Genomic DNA, 24,497 nt, shown 5'->3' with positions numbered 1-24,497 from the left:
TAATTGAGACTATTTAAATAGAGCTTTATGCTAACTAAGCTAACGACCTCCTGGCTTTGCATCATACTCAATCGATCGGTATCAATGATCTAATCTAAGGAAAGTGAATAGGAGATGGTTAAAAGTGCAAGAAGGTCAAGTACTTCAATAGAGACATCTTGTTGTTGTTTGAATTGCCTTTATTAAAAGATACAGGATACTAGATTTGACACCAATATTTGAGGATACAGTACTGGATCACTACAGGCTGGGGTATTAAACACAGACAAATGTTTCCAGCTGTCTGAGCCTTTAAAAATATCCCTGTAAGTACTGCGTTCTGCAATATATTGCAACCATTGACATCTTGATATTGCGTCAGTATCTTTTTTTTTAAATCACATTCAATTTTACAATAAAATCGTAAAAAAAGGAAGAGAGAATCTTGCTAAACCATGCAACACCCAACAAGCCAACATTTACAGTTAGTCTTAGATCACAACAATTTCAAATGGTATTTCAATGTCCAATATGTTCAGCAACATTAACAATATTATATCCAAAGACTTAACACAATAATTATATTTATTTTCTTTTTTTTTAAAGGGGAATTACTTCATCCCTTGGTATACTTCTCAGACAGTACTCCATCTTGCAGCTGCTATCTTAAAATCTTTTCAAAGCAGAATTGTATTCACATTTATGTCCTTGGTATATGAGCGAGTAAGGGCGAATTATTGTATTTTTACTGAATAATTAGTATCAAATCCTAAAAGACAAACATGCGTCTCTTTCTACAATATACACAGTTTAATTACGTTCCTATACTTCCTGTAGAATTAATGATTTATACTATCACTCTTTTGTTTTTTTTGGCAAGTTTGTAATTACAGAAAAAATAATGTGCGTAATTTATTGTCATATTGGAAATGAAAGGCAGAATCATAAAATACAAATTCTAAACAATTATCGACATTATGATTTAAAAGTAAATATGGTCGAACCTCTTAATCAACGGACAAATTAATCAATACGCTTTGGCGTTGCAAAAATATGCAATAGAAAGATGAGAACGCAAATAAAATATCAATCCATCTCCAACAGCATCATGCTATAAGTCTCGTAACTACAGCTGTCATTTTTAGGGGAATTTAAACAGGAAGTAGTATAATGTTGCCATAGATTCAGTAAGATATGGGATCGCCTCCAACTTCAGGATTCAGTTTTGTCTATGTTTGTGTACATTTTGTTTAATTGGCATCTTTAACAATGCATACTTAGCTCTTAGCAGTTCCTGTTTGCAGTGTTGGATGTACAGAGAAGTCTAACTGGGGTATTTTGATGCTGAATAAAATGTAACGTGAGGTGTCTCAGGCAGAGTTATGGAGTCTTTTCCAACGACTTGTAAGAACCTTTGATGCTTTTCGCAATGGACATGAGTGATAATGGTTTCCTGCAGGATTGCACTGAATCTAACAAAATGTTTAATATGTCTACATGTCCAGATGTGTGACTGACTAATAACTAATAGAAGAAGTGCAGATTTTGACACAAATTGAGGCACTAAGAGCACAAACATGGTCCACTCAGGTGTTTCTTGTACTTGTTTGTACCGTGTTTATTTTTCCCTAAGGGTTTTAAGGCCTCTGTGAGCTGCATGTCACACAGTATCTCATGTCGCTCCTCTATTAGCCCTCCCCACATAACTATTTTTTTTATTGGTAAACATTTTAAACACATTTTCCGACAAGTAAACCCAGAATTCCTGCAGAGCATCCAAGGTTACTCCCTGTTTATGTATATCATTTATTCTCTTTGGGGACAGAATGCACTTATGTTTATATCATATTTCCCTTTGTGGATTGGGTTTAGATGTTGAAGAATCTGGAAAAATAATACAAATGCAGGGAGAGAGAGTTTAGAGATTGGGGGGATTTATCTCTAAAAGTCCCTGTAAGGACACCTGCATTTTACAGAGAGGGAGAATAAGAAAGCCTCATGTCTCGAGGCTATTCTCACAGGTTGAGATGAAGGAGGGGGAAAGGGTAAAGACAAAAGGAAGGTGGAGGATAGGAGTGAAAGAAGGGAAGATCAGCTAATTCCTCAGGCCTTATTCGATCCAGTCCTTGTTGATTTCGAGGCTCCACTCCCAGCTCAAGTTGACATTTTTGTCGTCGTCTTTTAAGCAGGACTTGACCTGATAGTGGCCGCGGTTCATCACTCCGTTAGCTGCCTCATCAACCGGGGTTATAAACTCTTGCTCAGCTTCCTTTGGTCCGAAACTTCCTGCCATGTATGTCTGTTTGTCCACTGCAGGAAGACACAACATGAACACTTAGGGAATACTACTAACTCATGCGGAAAAAAAGCTGTACAAATTTTAAACGTACCCATTATTCCTTTTCTGAACATCTTATGGTGGTACCGCAGGCCAGACACGATTTCTCCATTCACCTGCAGACACACACACACACACACACACACACACACACACACACACACACACAGACACACACACACACACACACACACACACACACACGCACACACACACACACACACACACAGACACACACACACACACACACACACACACACACACCACACACACACGACACACACACACACACACACACACACACACACACACACACACACACACACACACACACACACACACACACCTTCATCAAATCTCCAAATCGTGTGTTAAATCTTTTCTGTCTGTTACTGAAAAAAAACGGGCAACCCAAACTTAGCATATTTCCTAAAGTAACAGGACATGTATCATCATTTGCTTTTTTTGTCCTCAATGAATTTTAGTCAGTGAAGCCTTTTGTCCAGCAGGTGTCCTCACACACACACACACCCACACCCACACTAGTCTATGGTTTAGGAAGCATTTACACAGATCTAATGCCACCTTTCCACTCCATGGCATACATTATGTCATTATCTGAGCATATTTAATTGAATATTCATGTATTTAATGAGTCATTCATTTAATTTTGGCAGCTTCTGTCTTCCATAAAAGTTGAGTTTATTGGCACAAAGTTGCAGTTTTGACCTAAAGGAACTGTCTGGGGAACATCGGAGTGATTCATCCTGAGGAAAAAAACAAACTTCTATAGGATTTCGTGGCAATCCATCCATTGGAATGTTTGTGAATGTTTATACAAAATCTAATCTTAATGCATCTTGCAATTGTTGAGATACTTCAGTCTGCAGCTAGCATCCAGGTAGCATTGCTAACAATACAATCAAAGATATGTACGTCTAAGTATTAACTTTTTAAAACATTATCAATTGTCAGAGAAACTAACTTGCAGACGCTAACAGAAAAGTTGCTTCTTTAGCAGTTATACTTACTGGCACTTTAAAATAAAACAGCACTGAACATATTAATTAAATATGATAATGGTCTATATTGTGGTTTGATCATATAGTACATGGTGGCTTACTCAGCACCGCCTCTCTCTTATCTATCTTTATCACTTACAGGAAATACCTGATCATCTGTTTGTCCATTCAATACATACGTAATGTCCAGTAAAGCTCTCCATCATTAATGTGACTGCATCTATCTATCCATCTTACCTTGAAGTCTATCTGTAGTCTGAACGTCACTCCTTCCTTTATGGAGATGGACTTCTTGTCCTTCTGATCGCTCACCTCTGCACAAACAACAACAACAAAAACATCAGTCGTGGTCAAAGTGGCACATAGGAGTCATCACCCGAAACAGCATCTCATCATGACTCACTGCATGATCTCACTGCTGCTGTACTTAAAGAAAGCACATTAGAATAACCATCTGGAGAAATTACTCATCTTCACACCCCAAGATGTGTGTTATCAGTTAGTTGTTGTTGTCTCTGGTAGACTGCATATGGCATGTTGTGCTTCAATTCAGATTTAAGTTTCAATGGATACACAAACAGAACAGATGTGAGAGAAAAAAAATTGAATGTTATTGGCCAAACAAAGACAAGATACATCTACAAAAATATGATTTTGTGAGAAATTAGGAATAGAAAATGACACAATAGTACCAGGATGGCCGAGTGGTTAAGGCGTTGGACTTAAGATCCAATGGACATTAGTCCTCGTGGGTTCGAACCCCACTCCTGGTAGAGTATTAGTTATGTGGGTCACTTAAACTACCAACTAGTGCATGTATTGGTCCTACTTGTGAGTGTATTATATATGTGTGCAATTATACATTTACACCAGAGTGCTTAATAGTACAAACTGTGAAGTCCACTGAGACAAATGTAACAGATGTGATATTGGGCTATATAAATAAACATTGATTGATAATAGGGATAATAGGGATTATAAAAATTGGTCTCAATCTTCAAGAAAAAAAACAATCACATTTAAGATAAACAGACACAGTTAAACATATGAAAACAAACACTGCCTTCTGCATTCATACCCAGTACAACGTGTATTATTGGGTCTTTAATCCTTTTTTTCTACCAAAATTAGCAGGTATATACATTTCAAAAACACACACAGGATAACCCACTTAAAAAAAGGCAAGAGACTTATTTTCCAATGCCGGAAGATTGGTTTACTTTTTTATTTTATTCTCTTGGTCGTCATGCCGGAAGAAAGGCTTAATGAACAGTAGAGAAACCAGTGGATGTAACATAATACTTGTAATACTATTCTATAATTATCTTTTTTATTTTGTATCCGTCAGGTTTGTGCTTAACAGTGATCAGCATATATACTTATTGTCACTTCAACACTCATACATTGCTTGAAGTTGTTAGTTTGTGTTTTAAAATGTGTGGTAAAATGACTTCTCCTGTCACATTTGAACACCCTGGGGTTGTATGTATCCATGGTGATGTAGCTTATAGTGAGTAATACATAGTCATTGTCCCGGGGAATGAATATCAATTAAACCTTTCCCATTGAAGACAAAAGCAAGATGTCAGTGGGTTTCTTTGTCCAGTGGGTAAGGAGCAGTTATAGTGACTATTAAAGCAAGAATGGCTTCTTTGCAACAGTCAAATGGTCTTTGTCAGGCTGTTGGGTTGAAAGGGTTCATGTTAGATGTGGGGTGCGTCCATGGCTATTGTAAAAGCACATAGCAATAGGAAATGCATCCACTGCCTAATCACTTTATATCTCAATTGAAACCCCACCATCAGGCCTGAGTGCCTCCTAATGGGTGCAGAGTAAAGAGGAAGGAGATGAGAGGAAGGAGATATGGAGGAACGGGGTGAATAAAATCAGGAAAATAAACTGAAGACAGTCGGGCAAAAAAGGAAGTGACCTACAGATAACACACACACACACAGAACATTTAGGACATCACTGCAAAATAAGTGCAATGAACAAGGTCAGAGGTTTGAATCCCACTGGTGTCACACATATTAAATATATATGTTCTGGTGACACATCCAGGCACTTAAAGTAAAGAGCCTCCAAGATTTGACATATTGCTCTTATGCTATGGTGGAAGAAGATATACTACTTAAAGTGGCCTTATTATGCTCTTCCTGTAGTATGTTATAGGTTTGGTGCATGTAAATGGTCTGCAAAGGCTAAAATCCCAGTTCCCTCCAGACACACATATTGGCCCATTTCCAGAATCATATATATTAAATTACTGGATTATGATTAGTGATGGATTATTGTGTAAATCACAGCTGGTAATATTAGAGAAAATGTGAATTATTATAATTATATTTTAATTTATTTAAATGTACTTAAAATGTGTCACTTGCTAGATTATCTTGCATTTTTTAGTTTATTCTTGCACTATTCTTTTGTGTTTATGTCTTATGTATGTTCATGTTGTTGGAGGAGCCTTAAGATTTTCATTGACAAAACTAAACTGTAGCTTTTGCATGTAACAATAAAGCCTTTGATTCATTTAAATCCTTGAATCCTTGAATTACTTTGTGTACTGTTATGCAGCTTAAATTGACAGTTATGATTTTACTTAATGAGATCTACAAATCACCAGTGCTGTGTAAGATCTTTATATCACCACATTAAACACTTTAAACGCCCCATTAGATTACATCTAAACTAAATGCCATCAAGCTTAATAAAGCTGTTGATCAGTGGCTGACATTTCGGAGATTTTTCACTGCTCCATCTCCGCCTCATTTCATTCAGTCTGCCTCCCTCTATGTAAATCTCCTCCTTCCTCCGGTCTCAGGAGACAGAGAAAAGAAAAAGGATGCTGGCCTCCCTCGGGAGCGTCTGACTGAGAAAATAGGTCAGTGTGGAGAGCTGTCTACCTGTTCTCCTAACACACACACACACGCACGCACGCACGCACGCACGCACGCACGCACGCACGCACGCACGCACGCACGCACGCACGCACGCACGCACGCACGCACGCACGCACACACAGTATGTAGCACGCATGGATGCACAGGAGAATCCACACATTGAACACACAGCTAGAGCCCACTCATGGCAAATATAGCATTTCATTAAATTACAAATGTTTTAAGCTGCTGCATCAGAAGTCAATCTTAATTCATGATCTATTTATTATCAACAATCTTTTCTTGAAGACTAAATGACCAAATGGTATAGAGTAGTTAAAATATATACCTCCACCATGACCAGGAACATCAGACCCAGACCAAGAGTCTGAAGCTTTACTGAGATACAGATAAATGCTTTTTGTTGGCATGTCTAGTGAATTGAAGTGTATGCAAGTCAAGTTTGCAAGTTTGATAAAAGCATTTGCAAAATAACATGTCATGTAAGGAAACGTCAGCATGCTGATAATGGCAATGCTAACCATGCTAGTGTAGCAAGTATGTTTAACACCACACAAAGCTTTTTCTTTTAACGTTGCAGTTAGGGTTAGGGTCATTTTAGTAAAATAGTATACTGGGATGATTTGTACAGTACTGCATCATATCATTGAGCAAAATGCCTGCCAGTCAATTTGAGGTGTAACACAAACCTTTGGTCTAAGATTAATAGTGCTTTACAAACTGTGCATCATGCTGCCCGAACACACTACTCAAGGCAATATCCTTTACTGTGACTTGTCAGTGGTTTGATGCCCTAAATGTAAGCTCTGGCTTTGTTCAACTTTCATGTTCTCACGGTTGTTTTTCTGAGCTTGCATGCTGCTACACATTTAGTGTCACACACACTCACGCCAAGGAAAGTCCTCTCTATGTAGGCCACTACTCTTTACCCCACATTCACTGTGGGCTGTTGGTCTAGTATGATACCAATGATATGTGACAAGATTAAGGGTAACTTGTTTGTGGAATTCATACGGGAGCTAAGTGTGTGAGTAGAAAACGACCCATAGGAGCATTTTCAAAATAAGTATCCAATCTGTGGCAGGAGATCATCACGTCTTCATATTGATATCTCCACGATCCCATTTGATTAGGTTGAGGGAACAAATCTACTTGTTTAGGTTTAAAAATATCATGATCTTATGCTCATTTTCAGGTTCATATTTGTATTTAGTGCCTCTACTGTGACATGTCTCCATGCTTTAATGTCCAAAAAGCTCTTTATTTGTCTCATACTGCCTGTGCTGCAGCACCTCTTTTCACCCTCTGTCCGAAACCAGAAAACGTGATGTTCGAGCATGTTGTAAGAGCCAGAATCTCTTTTCCCTTCTACACTTACACCTCAAAGTGTAGAACAGTTTTCTCTACCATGGTGCAATGTACTGTATCTCCCGCCTTGTTTTCTTCTTACACACACACACACACACACACACACACACACACACACACACACACACACACACACACACACACACACACACACACACACACACACACACACACACACACACACACACACACACACACACACACACACACACACACACACACACACACACACACACACACACACTGTATAGTTTATAATGAGGTCTGAAATGCATTCAGCCGGCGACGGAAAGTCCATTTCACATCCCGCCTGGTGCCGTCTCGGCTATCTAACTGCAACACGATACACCAGCAGGAGCCATTATCGCCCCGCTGCTTACTTTATAGATTAATGATGAAAGATGGTTTTCTCTCTCACGGCTTTCAGCTATTTCTCTTTTTCTCTTTAGAGGAAAACAACATGAACACACACATTCATCCACATTAAACCTAATCATCATGTGAGAGGCTCACAGGGAAAGTATGAAAATGAAGGCTGCAATAAAATCTAAAAAGAGTCTAAAAGTGTCCAAATGTCAAAGATCATAAAAACATGTCAAAATGAAGAAAGAATACATTATCTTATGCTGCAAATGTTGGTGACACAAGATTAACTTTGTTACAGTACATCTGTAGAATCACCATAAACTAATGAAGCCGAAATAAAGTTCAGTGAAATAATTTATTCCGTGAGGGAAGACCACAAATATTACAATCTCAGGACGAAGATTCCTAATTATTTGGTGAATCCATGTGATTTAAGGCTTGGATAATACCTGTGATCTGTAAAGGGTTACTGTGGGTTTTCTTATCAAGCTCCACATTTGTGGAATCAGCTTCCAGTTTGTGTTCGGGCGGCAGACACCCTATCCGTTTTTAAGAGTGCGCTTAAGACCTTCCTTTTTGATAAAGCTTATAGTTAGGGCTGATTAGACTCAGCCCCTAGTTTTGCTGCTATAGGCTTAGATTGTCGGGGGACACCTTACTTCTCCCTTCTCTCTGTCTGTACCTGTCTCATGTTCCCAATAACCCATCTTCCCCAAATTTATTTTTGGTGTCTATATACGCCTGGATCTTGAGTCGTGGCTGTGCCTGTTGCTGTGGTCCTGGATCATGAGTCCTAGATGGATATCCTCGTGGATTCATCTTCTTATTATAGACACACGCATTTCCAAACATTTGGACTACCTATGTTGTAAATGTATTATCTTTTCAATTTACACACGGCATCTATTGCACGTCTGTCCGTCCTGGGAGAGGGATCCCTCCTCTGTTGCTCTCCCTGAGGTTTCTCCCATGTTCCCCTTTAAACTGTGGGTTTTCTCTGGAAGTTTCTCCTTGTACGATGTGAGGGTCTAAGGACAGAGGGTGTCGTATTGTGATACTGATATTCTGTACAAACTGTGAAGTCCACTGAGACAAATGTAACATTTGTGATATTGGGGCTATATAAATAAACATTGATTGATTGATTGATTGATTGATTGATTGATTGATTGATTGTAATGATTAGGTATTGCACTTCTTTAAAGTTGTTGCACTCATAAGAGACAGAGGTTTGCTTTCATGAGACACACATTTGAACCAGCAGAGACAAAGACTCTGACTATTATAGTCCCTTGTATGGTCAAGCTCTAAAAAAAAGCATCGTAAATGTCCCATAATGCAACTGGATAGCGCCTCCCTGGCTGGTAACATCCCTACCTGCTGTATGTAATGTCTGCTCTCCATTAAAAGGTTTAAGTTGCAAGCCAAAGCCTTTTTCGCTGATAATATTACCAGGGTAATATTTTTAAACAAAGCTCCACAAGATCCCCATAGAACAAACTAGAGTATAACAGGTTTTATAGGCGGATTAGCGCTCCTTGTGAAGAGTAAACTAAACTTCACATGTATACTATGTGGAGTGCCCCTTTAAACTCCACATCCCTGCTTTGTAATTCAGTCTTTCAAAAATTGAGATTACTCAATTGATTTCCCATCCACCTCTCACTTCCTCCATCATCTAAGATTGAGATCTGAAAGCATTACATCGTCTGCTTCGGAGGAACAGCCTGCTCTTTCCTCTACTGCAATTCAGCAGATCCTCCATTACACAGTTTAGACGTGCATATAAAAGGCTGCTAGATTCTCTTTGTGTGTTTGAACCAGAGGATGATGCTCAGTGCAAAGTCAGTATTGCCTAGCAACCAGGTGAACTCTCTTGTTAGCATTAGCATTTTTGGAGTGACAATGCATGTGATGAACAGGAAAATCCTTTAGACCAGGAAGAAACCTGAGCAAATGATGCATGCAGTGAAATGGGGGAACACACACACACACACACACACACACACACACACACACACACACACACACACACACACACACACACACACACACACACACACACACACAATCTCCCCTTCCTTGAATGTCGCTGTCGCCTGCACCCAGGGGAAGATGTCGATACTGCCCACTAAGCAAACATTTAGCTGTCTCTCCTCTACCGCGTGGACACACCCACTGCAGTCTTTCTGCTCAGGAGAGGCAGCATGAGGGTGAGACGCCTCGCTCCAGGGCATATTGTGTCACCATATAAAGGTGTGAGAAAACCTGTTTAGGGAGATTAAACAGAAGTGATGAAGTGTACCTGTCAGGTCCATGGTCAGCGGTCGAGGAGCTTCGTCACACAGCAGGGTCAGTCTGGTCACCTGGACATTCTGCACACTGGGGTCTGTTGAGGAAAAATAGTCTGGTTATAACGTAGCCTTTTTTCATTCACTTGTTAGAAGTGAAAAACAGTTGTATTGTATTATTATTTATTTAGTATTTATTATTTATTTTTGTTTTGTCCTGTTAGTCTGTACAACACTCGCTTATATTTTTGGCTACATGGTCTGTTTTGGTTATAATTGTCATTTAAATATTGTACGCCTTCAAGTGAAGATCAACTATGTATGGCTTGTCTTTTGATGTACAATAGTAGAGACTAAGATGAACACGAGTGGCTTTGAACTGTTCAACATTTGTGACTGTGGCTCTTATCAATGTACCAAATGTCTTTTCTATGTGTCTTCAATACAAATATTTTTAAAAATAAAAAGAAGTGAAGTGAAAAACAGTAATTGTTGAAGCAAGTTACCGTCCAAATGAGGTATAGTGAGCCATCAGGATTTAGCATAGACACTTGAAAAGATAAAGGGCATTAAGTCCTCTCCACCCCTCTTTTCTTAAACCCTCTCTCACTACATCCTGTCCCATTGATGTTTATATTACTAGGATGAAGATCAGCCGTCATGATGTCCGACTGCTGAGGCAAGCAAGTTCGTACAGTGTGTGTGTGACTACCAGGAACTAAGCATGAGTCATTATATTGAGTGCATTATATAAAAGCTGGTTAAGAACAAAAAAAGCCCATTAATGCATGTGTTTGTGCATGTGTGTATATTTAAAGTGCATGTGTGTATTTGAACTGTAACTGAATAACAACAGAGTGAAAATTGAATTTCCCCTAGAGAATTAATAAAGTATGTTTTCTTCTGCTATCAGCTTTTCTGTCTCCCAGGGTAAACAATAAACACACACACACACACACCTGCCAAAAGTGTTGCCTTCCCCAGGAGGGTCTGCTTGTATTTCACCAGACTCTCGTCGTCCTTATCCAGCGCCTGAATCTCCTCCAAACTCTTCTGGACCGGAGCGGTGTACCCGAGGTTCCTGTCATCCTCTTCCTCCTCGATATACAGATCCTTCTTGTCAGCCAATATACCTTTAAGGAAGAAGAAAGAAGACAGTTAAACGAATATTGTTAAACTTGGCAGTTATTGCAGGTTGTTTAGCAGTGGTTCCCTACCTTGTATACCATGTGTATAAAAGTATATTGTAAATACATGTTTCACACAATTACTCCTTATGGATACAATTAAGCTCCTGAGTGGCAGAAGCTAACTATTTCAGCAATTCTATATAGCCGTCTTCTAGCGTTATATTTCTATTTTGCAAAATAATTCAAGCAGTTGTCCATTACTTATAGTCAACTATTTCAATAATATTTATCCATTTATTATTGAACTGTTCCAACCTTGTATCCATTATTCAGCTGACTGTTTTAAAGGTAGGGTAGGTAAGTGTGAGAAACCGGCTCGAGATACACTTTTTGTTATATTCCATGGAATGCTCTTAACATCCCGATAGCAATGAATATCTTAAGTGCTTTGACAAAAAATCCATAAAAAAATGTCATCTGTGGAAGCTGTAATACTGTGAAAAGTACGACCAATCATTTTAGCCGGCCTGGCTAAAATAACTGGATGGCCTACCTGCCTGTCAGCCTTCCATCTGTGCACAAACTTATCTCGTGCCCTCATTGGTCATGTGCGCGTTCGTGTGTGTTGGAGGAGGGGCTCTATAATATATATATCTATTGTGTATTTTCAAATTCTAGCGCACTCGAGCCGGTTTCTCAAACTTACCTACCCTACCTTTAATGGTTTATTGATTCATTTGAGCTTACAATTACTTTTGGCTCACTGTTATTGAAGTTTAAAGCATTCATTTTAGCTAATGTTTCAACCATTTATTTATTTATTAGGCTACTTTGAGTGAACTATTTTGACAGTTTATTCATCACTTTTACCTAACAGCGAAGGTAGGCTAGCAAACAGTAAAAACAAACTACATCCTCCAAAATGATCATATCGAATCAACAATCAACAGTTTAACATAAATTCAACATCAGCATTTATTTTGGCTGGATTAGACAATCTAATGAACTGCAACTGAGACTATTTTTTAGAAGAATCTGACAAATAAGGACAATGAGACAAAAGCTGGCATATGGATACATGGGTGGATTCATAAGAAGCATCACGAAAACCTTCTCTCTGTAACACATGCAGCAGAGCTCATCTGCGGTGAAGATATCTGTTATATTTCACTGACTGAAAACTCAATAAGATGCACATTACTGTAGCTATACCAGCTCCAACCATCCGGAATTGGATTTCATCAGCGATTTTGATTCAATATTGAATTTGGCCGACATTCGATAATGTGTTTTGCAAGGAGACATCTCATTTTAGCATCTCCACCTCTTCCACACCCGCAAAGACAGAGTCCTTGGAATAGTTACACTTTGGGAAATATTTGACCAGACAAAACCCAACCATTTTTAACCTGTATCACAATGAAGGAGGGACATTTGAACAAAAAACGGCATACAACCTACAGGCTTTTATTTACCAAAATACACCAACTACAGGAATGCACAAAGTGTTATTGTTTCCCACCAACATTGGCTTTTAATAATGGATTATGCATCATCGAGTGAGCACTTTTGGGGGCATATTTAAGATGTTCAGGTGTAGCCAGAGGATAATCAGGCCAAGATTCTTTTTCTTTGCATTGTTACTTGTTTATAGTCCAATAAGCAATTTGAGGTGTAAGACTGGAGTGAGGATTATGAGACAACATCTAACACAAGCTAATAAAAAGCAAAATCCTCATTAGATGATAGCTGATTGGCACCGAGATTGTAGTTTGGACAATCTTTTACCCTCCTAACAAACTCTTTAACCTGCGTTGAACAAAATGCAAAAGTTTGATCAAATATGATGACATCTTAAAAAACAAATGACGCACAATCTTTCTGCATTGAAAATACATTTTGCTTGGTTATCAAGGTAAGCAATGATGTAACTTTGACCCAAATTGAAGATGGACCAATGCTATTCTGTTCAATGTTCTCAATAATCTGCTTTTCTTAGTGACTTGGTGTTTTTCTGCTTGAAAACTCTCAAAAATGCACACACAAGTCTGTCTTCCAGCACACATTGGCACATAGTTTGAGAGATGAACTGATAAATTACCTTTTTAATGTTCTGAAATCAACACACAACACACACACACACACACACACACACAGATCTTGTATATAACCCTTCGGAAATACACCATGCATACCTCTAGACTCCAATTATCCTGGGAACAGCACACAGCAGACTCTGAGCTGTAGCAACATCCCATAATGGCCCCTGGTTCTGTTTTTACTGTTCATAATGAGACGGCTCAGTGTACATCAGCTCGGAGCTGTGTGTACAGGTAATTGGATGCCGCAGAGAGTGCACATATACACTCGCAATCACACGCACACTTTAGTCACAAACACACCCATAAACACACAATCTAACAGTGTTCAGAGATTCTGTTAACAGTTATCAAATGTGTTAAACAGGGACATAATGAACCCAAACAAGTGTTCAGACACACACACACAGACAAACACACACACACCACACCCAGTCAGGGTCGTAATACGGTTGCCTTGGCCCGTCACCATGGCAACCCTTTCAACTCCCCTCCTAGCGATGACATCGCCTTTTGCTGTGGATCAGTTTTATGAGACTGAAAACACACAGAGGAGCATTCAGTTTTACCTGCAGCAAGAGAGATCAATGCTGTATCAGTTTTACTACACACACACAGACAGACAGACAGACAGACAGACACACGCACAGACAGACAGACAGACAGACACACACGCACACACACACACACACACAAAATGCTTTCCTTTTTAATGGCCATAATGTTGTATTTTTCCATAATTCAATATGTATCCTAAATGTGAATTTTTAAACAGATTGCTTTTATAAAATAGTAGTTTTTTTGCCACAGTAAAGCTTTAAATAATACATAAATAAAGATACTGCACTTAACACAATGTGTGGTAAATTGTTAGCATCGAGCGCTAAAGCTAATGGTCTTCTATGGCCGACACATTGATGATTTTGGCATCTGCAGTATATTTTCATCACTCAAAAAGTAATAAGTAACAATGCTTTGTTGATTGCTTTCCACCCTTTATTTATTTAATTGGTTCTTTGTAAAAGTGGCAAATTAATAACCATAGTTCCCATGTGTTTCCTTTCTATTATGGTACAAATATTAGGTATTGAGCAGATGAACAGAAGTTTGAACAGATGCTGTGATGCTGGACTACCGCCCAGTAGCCCTCACCTCCATCATAATGAAGTGCTTTGAGCGGTTAGTCAAATCATTCATCACCTCCTCCCTCCCTGAATCTCTGGACCCCCCTGCAGTTTGCCTACAGAGCAAACAGGTCCACAGACGACGCCATAGCCCTCACCATCCACACTGCCCTCTCACACCTGGACCAGAGGAACACATATGTGAGAATGCTGTTCATTGATTACAGTTCAGCTTTCAACACCATTGTGCCCTCCAAGCTGGTCATCAAGCTCAGAGACCTCGGGCTCAACAGCGCCCTCTGTGACTGGATCCTGAACTTCCTGACGGGCAGACCCCAGGCAGTGCGGGTGGGAAACATCACATCCTCCACCCTGATCCTCAACACCGGTGCCCCTCAAGGCTGCGTGCTCAGCCCTCTCCTCTACTCCCTGTTCACACAGCGGCGTGCGTTGAAGCTTGCTCCATTCACTTGAATGGGGTGACGTCACGCTTCGCCGAACTGCATTGTGGGGAGCGTAGGTGATTGTGGTTGCACTGTTGGAGAAGCCTGTGACCTAAGATTGTCATCGGCATAACTACACTGTAGCTATGTTCGTATGACAAATAAAGAACCTTGAACCTTGAACCTTGAAAGCAATGTTTTTTTATTTGATTGTTCATGTTTTATCAGTGCTTTTAAATGTGCTAGAGCCTGGGGTACTTTTTAACAATGTGTCTGTTATCGGTATAGTTTGTGTCACATACTGTCTTTGAGAAAGAGACCTTCAAATCGATCTTAAAAATCCCTAATTATGATATAAAATATTCATATGTGGAATGCCGTTGATCAGCCAAATATTTTGAATCTGCATAAATATATAAAATACCAACTTTCAAATATCTAAGGTGGAGCTCTCTGGTATGAAATGGAGCTGAAAACAAGAGGTAGCTATCTAAAACATATATTAAAAAAACACCTGTTTGGAAATGTAACATAACGATAGTGCTGATTTCTCCCTCCATTTCACACACACCTCTAGTCTGTCAGATATGTATGGAACATGACTTCATAAATGATTCACCCAGCTGTATTTACATATCAAACTCTGCAGCTCGCCCCATGAGCGTGAAAGTGCAAACACTGCAGTGTAAAACGTGTTTCTGAGCTGCTATTAAACCAGCTTCCTCTCTTGACATCTGAGAGATCCTCTTTGATCTCCACACTGCTGACCTGTCACCGTAACTGCATCAATTAACATTTATTTTGAGAGGAAGGGATCGGCCCGCTGCGATACAACCGAGTGTTAAATTATGGATTTCTTTTTAAAGCTGCAGTAGAAAGTAATAGAAACATGCTAATCTCGAGAAATGTCTCCTTTACGTTGTACATTTTGATTTAAAAGACACACAGAGTCTAATGGTTCTGATATAAAGACTTATTTGTCTGTAAATGTTGACGAATATATGAATAAAACATCCTTAATATTGACATTTCAACTGCTCTTGTGAATACCTGAAATGGTCTTTCCTCACATTTTGTGATGGTTAAACTTATTAAGATGTCTCACTCTTCTTTTTTTTAATCTGTATCTTGTGCTTTTTAATCAGTGACAATGGTGACAAATGGATGGGAAAAAAACTAACCTTTTTATTGTCCAAATATGCTAAAAATATGCAGGGCTAAAACCCTCCATATTGTGTGAATCTGGTGTTGGAAACAAGCTAACTAGCGAGAAGCCAGCAGTGTGTGTGTTGTACGTGTGTGTGTGAGTGTGTGTGTGTGTGTGTGTGTGTGTGTGTGTGTGTGTGTGTGTGTGTGTGTGTGTGTGTGTGTGTGTGTGTGTGTGTGTGTGTGTGTGTGTGTGTGTGTGTGTGTGTGTGTGTGTGTGTGTGTGTGTGTGTGATCAAAAATGAGAATAGACGAGAAGGTGTGCGCCATGAAAGGAAAAGGGGTCAGTGTGTGTGTGTGTGTGTGTGTGTGTGTGTGTGTGTGTGTGTGTGTGTGTGTGTGTGTGTGTGTGTGTGTGTGTGTGTGTGTGTGTGTGTTTGTGTGTGTGTTTGTGACTGTTTCAGCTTCACCATCTGTGATGTGATATTAACTGGTGGATTTTCTTTCATGGCTGTAAAACTGCCTCATTACCCCACAGCTTCTGAAACTGTCTCCAGCCTCATTACTCACACATGAAAACGGCTGTAGAATATGCTATGCTAAGTGTAAATCACCACTCTTTAGTTGTTACAGCAAAGCTTAAAAAAACATGTATGGTGGGAAAAATATATATTTAACCTTTTTTTTGTTATTGTATTTAACTCAAAAGACAATTGAGAATGGAATGTTGTATACAGAGGGAAGCTACCAGGAAACAAAAATACACACATACAGTAACAGGGCTAAAACACTTCATACCTATAAAAAAGATTTTATTACAGCACCATTGAGTGTGTTTTATTATTTATGTGGATTTGTAGGCCCCCCTAGGTGCTGTGTGACAGCCAAAATCTAATAACGCAATAACTTAGGGTTCATTTATCTTCATAGTGTTTACTGATAATGATTTATCTTACTGTATCCGTATAAAAAACACTAGAGTTTTGAACCGCCTCCCGTGCTAGGTTGAAACTGTCGCTAAATCAAAGTACATATGCAGTTTCATTACAGTTTTTCTACTCAGAGAGAATCCACAGCCGAGAACATCCACGAGACACAGACCGATTGTTTATCTGCTGATATTTACAGCATTTAGTAAAAACCAACACAGCAGTCTGTCTTGGCAGCGGAGAGGAGCTTCAGGGGAAAAAGGATTCGAAGTGGAGTGCTCGCAAGAGACCTCAAACACACACTTTTGTCAACATCAGACAAAGCCTGGCGAGCTGTTTCCCTAATTTCCAGTCTTAATGCTAAGCTAAGTTAACAGTAACCAGCAGCAACTTTTTGTTGAACATACAGATATTTGAGCATTGATATTATCATCTTGTTCTCTTCCAAAAAACAAATAACAAGCGTTATTGACCGAATCTCAAACCATTACTTTTAAAGGGGCCCTATCATGCTCATTTTCAGGTTCATATTTGTATTCTGTGTCTCCACTATAAAATGTTTACATGCTTTAATGTTCAAAAAGGTCTTTATTTTTCTCATACTGCCTGTGCTGCAGCACCTCTTTTCACCCTCTGTCTGAAACCAGAGCCCAGTCTTCTCTGATTGGTTAGCTGGCTGGCTCTGTTGTGATTGGTCAACCGCTTAGAGATGTCCCGCCCCTTAGCCTATCACGTACAATGTGTTAGAGCGCTAGCCAATAGAAGTGCAAGTGTTACACAGTGATGTCAGTATGTTACAAAGTAAACAAAGGAGTCCAATGGAGGCGTTTCAGGCAGAGGGGGAGTGTGTGGGAGAAACTCCCTCTGGAGCAGGGGTGTCAAACTCAAGGCCCGGGGGCCAAATCCGGCCCACGACTTCATTTGATGTGGCCCCGCAAGAGCTTGCAAAGAATATAATACGTTTATTATACGGTTACATGCAACTTTACAGAATCAGGTTGCCCATAAAATACATGTCCCACAATGCATCTCGTTTTGTGACATGCACACTAAAGAGACTTGCAATTATTTGCCCTGGACTTCTGCTTTCAGACGTAGTTAATTACTAAGTTATTATCCTATCCGATAATAATCCAATTCAGAGGCAATAATGTAATATAATACATTATTTTATATATATTATATATTTATATAGTTACAAACGGCCCGTTGAGTGCAACCATAATGCTGATGTGGCCCGCGATGAAATGGAGTTTGACACCCCTGCTCTGGAGGAATCTTTTTTAGCCTCTGCTGACGATTTACATGCAACAAAACCTATACAACACACTGCAGGGGGAAAAAAGGAAGCATAATAAGGCCTCTTTAACGACAGGGGAATTGTTAACCTGTTAAGCCCCATAGCCCCATAGCCCCCGCCCGTGTCGAAATAGGATTCGATCCTAATTTTAGAGGAGCCCTGCGCCGAGCCGCTTCTGGGACGCTTCTGAGCCGTAACGCGCCGCGTGTGGTGGAATAGCACCCATTGACTAGAGTGGCCGCGATCGCCGTGAGCACCGCGGCGCAGCCGTAACGCACCCGTAACGCGCCGCAGAGGGACCCGGTGGAATCTAGGGGTAAGTATCATCACTGTGCTGTAACCCAGCTTCCGGTTTTGGGCATGCTGGCTGTGCATCACTCTCATTCACCAATGGTAATGTTTAGATGGATTTTAGGAACTTCCCCCTCGATTCTATTGGCTCTATCGGTTCAAAAGAGGTGTCAATCACCAAAATGGACCGATGGGTTCCAGTATGGCAAATACACCCAAATGACCCCAGAAGTGTTTTTTTTTTTCTAAATCTCTCTAAAAAGGTCAAATGTCACTTGTTTTGCATCAATCTTGATACAGGGTACTTAGTATATGTTATAGTTTGGATTCCTAAAGCTTTTTGTCTACTATCCCATCATTCAAGGGTGGTTTTCACTATAAGTAATGGTTGTAATGGACGGAAACTATAATTTAAATGTTTTGACTATGTTCAATCTGAATTTACTTTAAAATGAAAACATCTATATTGATTCTGACTTTTCTACATCCAACTCACAGGTTTATGATTGCTTTGAGAAAAAAGATTATTAATTTACTCCTTTTTAGAAGTGAAGATATAGTCATTTGTTCTGGGAATGTCATTTTCGAGCCTGAAACCTGAAAAACAGGCGTGGGGCTTAACAGGTTTTAAAGAGTGTGCAATTCTGGTGTTCATCTGGAGGTTTGAAGATAAATCAGGATTAAAAAACAGAACAGAAAACTGATATTTATTTAAAGTACTGAATCATAAATAGGGCATTCTTTGGTACTTAAAAGTAATTTAAACTGATTTACAACCTTCCTCTGTTTTCTTAATCGCTTCCTGTCTGCCTCCTCTTTCTTTAACCCAAATAACCGTTCACTGTGACAGGAAAATGTTTCCTTCTCTCGATGTGTGTGTGTTTGTGCCCTAAGCGTTGATTTGCTGTTTGTTATAGTCCCTTTGAGGTCCGCTGTCACTGCTCAGTTCTAATACTATAACGAGACCTCTGGGACACTGAAACACACATATACAAGAAAAAGAAAACCCACACATGCAGCGGAAAATAAAAGGGAATCTTTCAGGTCTCTGCAAAACCCATAACAGCTTTTACAATGAATGAAAAGGCAGTAAAGGAAGATCAAATAACAGCATTACTGCAGGCTATGAGCTGGGTTTGTCTCCATCTTGCAGTCGTGGCCTTCTCCGCCACAACGCGACAGAATCAATATGTCACCTGGATGTGAGGCTGCAGACGCCCCGTCAACACTGGAGGCTCTCACAACACTTCATCATGTTAACCAGCAAATCGTTGACATCTCATTTCCCTCATGTTTCCTTGTTGATGAAAGTCTGAGATGACAAACAAATGATACCAGCTGCTGTTATTGGTGATATTAACACTCTGACTGTGTCTCATGATGACACTGCAGCTTCTGAAGCATATTGCATTACTGCACACCTGACACTCACATTAATAAATATGCCTTTTTATTGCTACAGTTACTTTGTGATTGTATGATGGCAGGCTTGTACTTACATGTGTTTTTGCCGCTATTATCCATATGCTGGAATTGTCTGGAATAATTCAGCTCACATGCAATGTTGCTGATATATGCCATGATTAAAATGGCCACCCTAGCTCAACACCAAGACTACTAGTAAATATACAGGTCATCGAAGTGTTCAAGCTAGTATGAATTAAGAGTCTTTTAAATGTAATTTATCAAAAATAAACCAATATTTCTCATGCAAATAAAACGTTGAGCTCATATTCAATAAAACAAACCCTATAGGAGTTTTTACTGATAGAGCTAGTGGTGGTGTCTTGCAGTGGCTAACGTTAGCGAATGGTATAGCGACCACTAAACACTGCTGCGTAACAACCCTAACAACACACAGAAGAAGTCGTGAGGCTGACTTTATCACACATGTCATTTGGAACCGGCCAAATGCTTGACTGTATTACTGCCTGCAGCTTTGACTGGAACCACTAACACTAACAACTTCACAAGAAACCGCACTTTCTTGAGCCTTGAAAACACAACCACAGCTAGGTCTTCTTACACACAGAAACACCGCTAAACTTCCTTTCAGTGACCACTGCGGTTGTAAGGTAGAGCAATTAGCAGTGGTGGTAACATCGTCAACGTCCAAACAGAGAAATTGCTGACTAACGTTAGCTATAAAAAGTGCAAATGCTAACTTAGTTCATTAAGGAATGAAGCATCAAGAACCGGTTTGATATGAACTTGTAAAATGTGGCAATGAGTGACCTCTGATAATAGATAGATAGTTAGATATATAGCTAGATAGCTAGATAGATATGGATGGATAGATAGATAGATAGATAGATAGATAGATAGATAGATAGATAGATAGATAGATAGATAGATAGATAGATAGATAGATAGATAGATAGATAGATAGATAGATAGATAGATAGATAGATAGATAGATAGATTACATCACGGTCGCATGCCTTTACGTCAACACCGCTAAGCTAAAGGCAGCAGATGTTTTGCAATCTGATTTAGCTACTTGTTAGCAACCGCTGTCTTTATGTCACATAAAAGCTCTGGACATTCACGATGATGGGGTATTTACTGTCGTATTTTATGTCGTAAAACAAAACGAAAATCTCTGAAGCTTGTGTTAACCACAGACCACAAACTCATAAGAACAGTTTTTAACTTCAAGAGAAAGGAACAGGAAGTGGTAAAATGCTAACCAATTTTCGCTGTTTTGGGAGCCATTCCTGTAGCACTCTGTAGACAGAAAGCAAAATGAATGTTCCTCACCCCTTAACCTCCTCCTCCACACATACGTAATATGTCCTCAGCTGCTGTGTCAGACAGCAGTTTGTCTAATTGAGTGACTTGATTGGTCTCGTATGTGTCTGCTCACCCGCACAACCTCATTTATCACCACTGGGATGAAAAGGAGAAAAACGGAGACGAGGAGGGATGATGTGAGGAGACAAGAGATACAGTTTCTTAATCACATCTGACAAGCTGACAGCATGTGTGAGTGTGTGTGGATAGTACACGTGAGCAGGTGCGGAAAAAAGGAAGGAAGGAAGGATGGTAAGGCAGGAGAGGATTAGAGAGTGAGGTGTGGACGTTGTGTTATTTAATCTGACAGAGGGAGATAGAGGGACGAATTGAATAAGAAGGGACAGGGAGAAGACAAATGGAGGGAGATTAAGTGAGAAAGAGAGTGGAGGATTAGGGAAAAAATTAAGATAGAGAAACAGAAAAAATAAGGAGAGAGAGCGATTTCAATTAGCCCTTTGTAGCACTCGCTGCTAGTGATTGACAGCTCATGAAGAGTGCTCTGCCACATGGGCCTCACCCACTCAACCACACACTCCTTTTGTTTCCTTTTCTCTAGTCCATATATCTTTTCCATTTTCTACCTACTCTCTTCTTCATCCTCCTCAAACATTTGGACCCCTCCTCCTCTCTTAATAACTTCACCTACTCACACCTACTTTCCCCCTCTTCTTCTTCCCCTCTTTCCCATCTCCAAAAACCTCTTTCCCTCAATGTTTCTCTCCTCCTTCCTCCTCTCCCTTCGTCCTTTTGCTCTCGCCATTTATCTTCCACTCAGTCACCTCCTACGCTCCCATCAAAATCTCCCCCTCCTCCCCCTCCTCCTACTGCTTTAAATCTCAGCCAAGTGTTTTTGACATGATTCAATGTGTCATAGTCAGATAAAAAACAGCAGGGCAGCAAAATTCACTTAAATTCCCTGTGCATGGTTTGTACTTGCTTAGAGCAGATTTTTGGCAAAAACAGCGATGAATATGTTTTCTGGAATTATATATTTGAAGGAATCGATGAGTTTGTTACTGCTTCAATCTTTTAAAGAGGCCCTATTGTGCGTTTTAGGGTTTTCCCTTTCCTGTAGTGTTTTATAAGGGTTTTGTGTGCATGTAAGTGGTCTGCAAAGGCTAAAATCCCAAAGTCCCCCCCACCACCCACCCACCTGCCTGAAACGCATCCATTTGTATATATCCGTAACATAGTGACATCTCAATGTAACCATCGGGCTCCTATTGGCTAGCGCTCCGACACATTGTAAGTGATAGGCTAAGGGGCGGGGCATCTCTAAGCGGTTGACCAACCACAACAGAGCCGGACAGCTAACCAATCAGAGCAGACTGGGCTCTGGTTTCAGACAGAGGGTGAAAAGAGGCACCAAATACAAATATCAACCTGAAAATGAGCATACTATGGCCCCTTTAAGAAATTGTTGAAGTTTAGATACACTATGTAGTACATTGGAAGACATGAACATCTACCGTCCTTAAATCCTGACAAAGCGAAAAGCAAATTTAAATATCTGTTTGAAATTCATAGAAGTATGGAACAGATTATTCATGGCAGCCTTGGATCTTAAATCACATTTCCCTTTCAATACGATCTCTCCTTCACTGCTTCTCTAATTGTCTAATGGTTCCTCTCTCTGTGTCTCTCCTTTCAAATGACTTCACCCACTTTCTCTATCTGCGTCCCTCTTTATCTCACAAAACACACAATCTTAAACACACACCTGTGAAGGGGGAACCCCAGGACTATTCTACCAGCTGTAACTGCTCAGCACTACTGCAGTGTAGTGAACACACACACACACACACACACACACACACACACACACACACACACACACACACACACGCACACACACACACACACACACACACACACACACACACACACACACACACACACACACACACACACACACACACACACACACACACACACACACACGCACAGCTACAAACATACAGGAGATAGCGTGGGATTGATCAATAGCTATTGATCTGCCACCTTTGGCTAGTCTTGGCAGTGCTTCATGTTAGACATAAAAATGTACACACCTGGCAGGATAGAGACATATGGCACGCACGCACGCACACACACACACACACACCCCCCCCACACACACACCCTCTAAGGCAAACACACAGATTAACAGATTATTAAAAAACACATTTTCACAATATAAGAACTTTGATCAGTAAAGTTACTAATAAACTAAAGCACACAGGCACACCCCACACACACACACACACACACACACACACACACACACACACACACCACACACACACACACACAACACACACACACACACACAACACACACACACACACACACCCCCCCCCCCACACACACACACACACACACACACACACACACACACACACACACACACACACACACACACACACACACACACACACACACACACACACACAGGCTCACCTCTGTAGCACATAGTTAACCACAGCAGCTCCAGCACCTGACCCCCGAACTCACACACGTCCAATCCCAGCATGGTGCCTCTGCGCGGGGCTGCGTGACGGCTGGCAGGAGAAGAACCAGGAAACCTCCACAGGTAGCAACAAAGTAGCAGATCAGGGATGGAAAAAAGAGACCATCCACTAGAGTCCTGGATTTTTTTTTGAATAAATGGGAGGAGGTCAGATGAGCATCTCCACCCCAGAGGATGTATACAAAAATGTAGTAAGGGGAAGAGGAGATGGGCTGAGAGAGACGGAGGTAGAGAGGCAGGGAGGCAGGGAGGGTATCCTTGGGTGTGGGTGTGGATGTGATGGGGATGTGTGTGTGAGAGCGAGAGAGAGAAAGAAGAGGAAGGGAGGGAGGGTGAGGGAGAAGCAGCAGACACAGGAAGAAGCCGGCTTTACTTTACCTCTTAAAGTCAAAAAAAGAAGGACCTTTATAGAATAAAACTGTTATTTTTTGCATGCAGCAGAGAGGATGCTGGGAGCTACCGG

The 24,497-nt window shown here is 40.3% G+C and overlaps 1 protein-coding gene and 1 non-coding gene across 3 annotated transcripts; one reads left to right on the top strand and one right to left on the bottom strand.

Annotated features, from left to right (window-relative positions):
* Positions 1-169: 169 nt before the first annotated feature.
* Positions 170-24,497, bottom strand: arhgdig (Rho GDP dissociation inhibitor (GDI) gamma). Of its 2 annotated transcripts, XM_034142876.1 has the most exons (7): positions 24,413-24,497; positions 23,965-24,151; positions 11,227-11,400; positions 10,282-10,365; positions 3,577-3,653; positions 2,370-2,433; positions 2,075-2,289 (listed from the first exon to the last, which is right to left on the bottom strand). In XM_034142876.1, the coding sequence occupies exons 2-7, from the start codon at positions 24,035-24,037 to the stop codon at positions 2,090-2,092; spliced, it is 672 nt and encodes a 223-aa protein (XP_033998767.1). In that variant the 5' UTR covers positions 24,038-24,151; positions 24,413-24,497; the 3' UTR covers positions 2,075-2,089. The 2 variants fall into 2 exon arrangements, with proteins under 2 accessions (XP_033998768.1, XP_033998767.1); XM_034142877.1 differs by having other exon boundaries at positions 170-2,289; positions 23,965-24,471.
* trnal-uaa lies at positions 4,030-4,112 on the top strand. The gene has a single exon. It is a non-coding gene; the product is annotated as a tRNA-Leu (tRNA).

This window comes from Trematomus bernacchii, unplaced genomic scaffold (genome assembly GCF_902827165.1).
Source record: "Trematomus bernacchii unplaced genomic scaffold, fTreBer1.1, whole genome shotgun sequence".
Classification (NCBI taxonomy): domain Eukaryota; kingdom Metazoa; phylum Chordata; class Actinopteri; order Perciformes; family Nototheniidae; genus Trematomus; species Trematomus bernacchii.
This window is presented reverse-complemented; position numbering and strand designations above follow the sequence as displayed.